Here is a 3,785-nt window from a genome sequence, read left to right as displayed (position 1 = left end):
AGTTTAACAACCTGTGTATTCATAATAATTATTGGAATAAAACTGATTGACATTCATTATAGAGCAATGTTTGAAGACTTGAAGCGAACACCGAAGGCTGTCCGTATAGTTCATGCTGAATAACGTAAAACTGTATTTTGTGCCTCTTTTTTCCTCCAGTTCCTCCAAGGTTTGTAGTCCAACCCAACAACCAGGATGGGATCTATGGGAAGGCGGGGATCCTGAACTGTTCCGTGGATGGATATCCTCCTCCCAAGGTCATGTGGAAGCACGCCAAAGGAACCGTAGGTACGTAAACACATCTTTCAATCTCTATCTACGTGCGTGCCACCATTTGTCTCTGGTAGCTGCTTCACTCTATGTAATGTAACAGTCATTGGTCTTCTATCCAGTCCAAATAAATCCTCATGAAACTCAAGCCTGGCAGCTACTGCATCATAATCACCTCTGTTGTGTTGTCTTTGTTTTTTTTTTTTCCAGCGGGTATTGGAAACCCACAGCAGTACCACCCCGTGCCTCTGACAGGTCGTATCCAGATCATGAATAACGGCTCTTTGCTCATCAGACATGTCCTAGAAGAGGATCGTGGCTTTTACCTCTGTCAGGCCTCCAATGGCGTCGGCTCTGACATCAGCAAGAGCATGGTTCTCACCGTAAAGAGTGAGTATAATAATAATTCATACAGGACGATGAATCAGAGGCTATGACTTTTTCATGGTGGGGATGAGACGAGTGAGGCCATCTCAGATGCTCCAGTAATTCAGATTTATGCCCATGCTCATATGCTCCCTTACTGTGTCAAACCAATGACCCGGATCAGAACTGTGTGCTGTGGAGGAGCATCGGTGAATGTTTAAGAGCACAAACAGGCAGAGTATTTGTGTATGTGTGTGTGTGTGTGTGGATGGAGCGTGAGTGTAATGTGAAAGAACACTGAGCGATTGATCTTTTGACTCCAGGGATCAGTTCTCAGACAATCAAAAACACTTTGAACTTAATTATTATCTGCAATCAATTTCTCTATCTTGCCCTGGGTGTCAGTGAAACACTGTGTGATGCTGTGTGGAAATGCAAATACGTTCCTTAGTCCCTTTTCCTAGCTATAATCTAATCCTAACTTCAAACTACATCTTCAGCCTCACTGTCCTGACAAGGACAAGGTGTCCCAACAGCTATAGTGTTTTGTCCCTAAAAGTGTAGCAGTACTATGTACACACACACACACACTTTACACACAGCTGTGTCAGAGAAAAGACATTGACATCATAGTTGTGGAATGTTTGCCTCTAATTCCCACAGACACACAGGTTTAACCAGGTGATGCCACATGAATACATCTACTAGATTATCTGTGTTCTGCCATCTCAGGGTTCCTCGCACTCTCGCTCTCTCTGTCTCTCTGTCTCTCTGTCTCGTTCGCCCACTGGTGTTAGTGTTATTGATTGAACCGTTCCTCTCCCCTGCTTCCCTCAATTCTGTCTGTTTCGCTCAGTGGAGAGGGACGAAAAGAAGGAGGGCGAGATGAATAAGTGATGAAAACAAAACAGCAGAACCGTCTTCGGATCGATATTCTGTGTGTGCGTGTGTGTGTGTGTGGGGGGTCAGAGACGATGGAGTGTGTGAGTTGTTTTGTGTATAGAGCGTGTAGGAAAGGTGGAGTGTATCGTTTTTGCCTCTTCATTCACCTAGACCCTGATGTTAACTATTGGAGAATGAGAGAGGAGGTTTATTGACTTTACCTCATTGACCATAGCTCTTCATTACTTCACTGCAATGAGACTTGGCTACTTCCAGCTTCACTTTTTTTAAAACACTACAACTCCTCCTTCCTCTCTTTTTCCTTCTGCCCTTTTATTTATTTTGTTACTAACTTACAAACCCCTTAATCTTTCTTTTCCACCCTTTATCACCCTCTGTCAGCTGATATGCCTCTCTCCAGTCTGTTCTCTGTCAACATTCTCATCATCTTACACTCCATTTCTCCACTGCTTCCAGTCCCTGCGATGATCACCAGTCACCCAAACACCACAATGGCTAAGAAGGGCCACATGAAGGAACTGAACTGCACAGCCAGGGGAGAATGGCCCATCATCATCCGCTGGGAGAGGGGCGACACGGTCATCGACCCCGACCGGAATCCCCGATACTCCATTACCACGAGTCCCAACGAGAAGACTGATGAGGTGTTGTCCACGCTCAAGGTAAGAAACGCTTGATTTTGTGAGAATATCTATTTGTTGAAATCAGATAGAGGTGAGGTCGTTACTCTCCATCAGCGTGATCGATTGACGCCGTTCAGTTCTGTTCTTTTTTGGAATTTTTTTTAGTCATTTTGTGAGACAGAACACTGTGTGGTTTTGCTCAACATTTATTACTTGAAGATTTGCTGAATTCTTGGTTGCTAAGGTCTGTTAGCATCATGGCTACTCATAGATTATCTTGTTCTATTTGAATATAAAAAAATCAAATCTTAACTCAACAAAGCACTTTAATTGTTTCTTTTAATAGAGAATAATTGTCCAAATACACGGTCTCTGCAAGTATTAAGTAGTTAAACTAAAAAAATCTAAACTGGCGTACAGTCTAGAACTCTGTTGCATCAAATATATTTTGCACAAAGACTACAGACATACACAAGAAACATCTCAAATGAGGCATAAGGGTCATTACAAAAAATAAATAAAAACCTTAATTTTCTTCACTTTTGTTTTTTTTTATCATGTCTTGGAATTCTTTTCTGGGTTTTTCCAAATATGTCACAAACATTATTATAATTACTCCTGCAGACTAGTTTCTACTGATGACTCATCCGCCACACAGGAGTTTTTTTTTTTTTTTTTTTGTTTTTCTAAATTTGGCTCCAGTACTTCTTCAAATCTCAGCTTCCCTTCAACGGCTGTAAATTCAGACTGTTATTGTCTGGCATAAAAACATCTACACAGATTTATTCATGAGGATTTAAAAAAAAAAATACAAGATTTTTCTAAATGAGGTCATGAACCAGTTTCAGTATTCTTTACCATGGCAAAAAAAAAAAATCCCCGAAAAAAACTCTCTTTCTATTTTTTCATCAGGATTGTGAGTGTGTGAGAAATAGATGTCAGAGACTTTACAAGCATTTGAGCAGAGAAAATATAAAAATAAGTCCTGACACGTAAAATACTGCGCAATAGTAAATTGTTGACACTCGGCTGATAAAACAATCGTACTGTAGCTGTACTTCACACACTTTATCTTCTATAAGACCGAGCCATTTGTCTCCTTAACATTTGCCTTTTCCTCTTCCCTAACAGCTAAAGCCAGCAGAGCGTGAGGATTCAGTCTTCTTCTCCTGTCATGCCATCAACTCTTATGGGGAAGGACGAGGTCTCATCCAGCTCACCGTTCAAGGTATCTATTTCTGCCAAATGTGTCAACTGTCCTTCACATGAGTGTCTGTTTCCTTTCTCTTGTCTTAAATCTTTTTTGTAACAACACACACACAGAACCACCAGACCCGCCAGAGTTGGAGGTGCGAGAGGTTAAAGATCGTAGCATGAACCTGCGGTGGACACAGAGATTTGACGGAAACAGCGTCATCACCTCTTACGACATCGAGTACAAGAACAAGACAGGTAAAATAATGGATTACAATATATTAATGTTCTTTTAATTGAGATGTAAAAACCTACTCCTCCAACCCTTGTATCCTGTCCCTTTTCAGACACCTGGGAGTTGAAACATGCCACTCGAAACATCTCCCCCACCAATAACCAAGCCAACATCGTGGACCTTCATCCTGCCTC

General features: G+C 41.5%; 1 protein-coding gene across 2 annotated transcripts in view; it reads left to right on the top strand.

Moving 5' to 3' along the window:
* The window catches only part of dscaml1 (Down syndrome cell adhesion molecule like 1), an 83,921-nt gene that overhangs the window by 57,690 nt on the left and 22,446 nt on the right, over positions 1–3,785 (top strand). For both annotated transcript variants that reach the window (XM_025055273.1, XM_025055272.1), the window contains exons 11-16: positions 160–288; positions 481–660; positions 1,996–2,201; positions 3,294–3,390; positions 3,486–3,614; positions 3,704–3,785. The exon at positions 3,704–3,785 is cut by the window's right edge and continues 98 nt beyond it. In XM_025055273.1, coding sequence (XP_024911041.1) covers positions 160–288; positions 481–660; positions 1,996–2,201; positions 3,294–3,390; positions 3,486–3,614; positions 3,704–3,785 — 823 coding nt within the window. The remainder of the gene's footprint in view (positions 1–159; positions 289–480; positions 661–1,995; positions 2,202–3,293; positions 3,391–3,485; positions 3,615–3,703) is intronic.

Source organism: Cynoglossus semilaevis, chromosome 4 (genome assembly GCF_000523025.1).
Source record: "Cynoglossus semilaevis isolate Cse_v1.0 chromosome 4, Cse_v1.0, whole genome shotgun sequence".
In the NCBI taxonomy this organism is placed as follows: Eukaryota; Metazoa; Chordata; class Actinopteri; order Pleuronectiformes; family Cynoglossidae; genus Cynoglossus; species Cynoglossus semilaevis.
The sequence above is the reverse complement of the archived record's forward strand: the minus strand, read 5'-3'. Positions and strand labels throughout refer to the sequence as shown.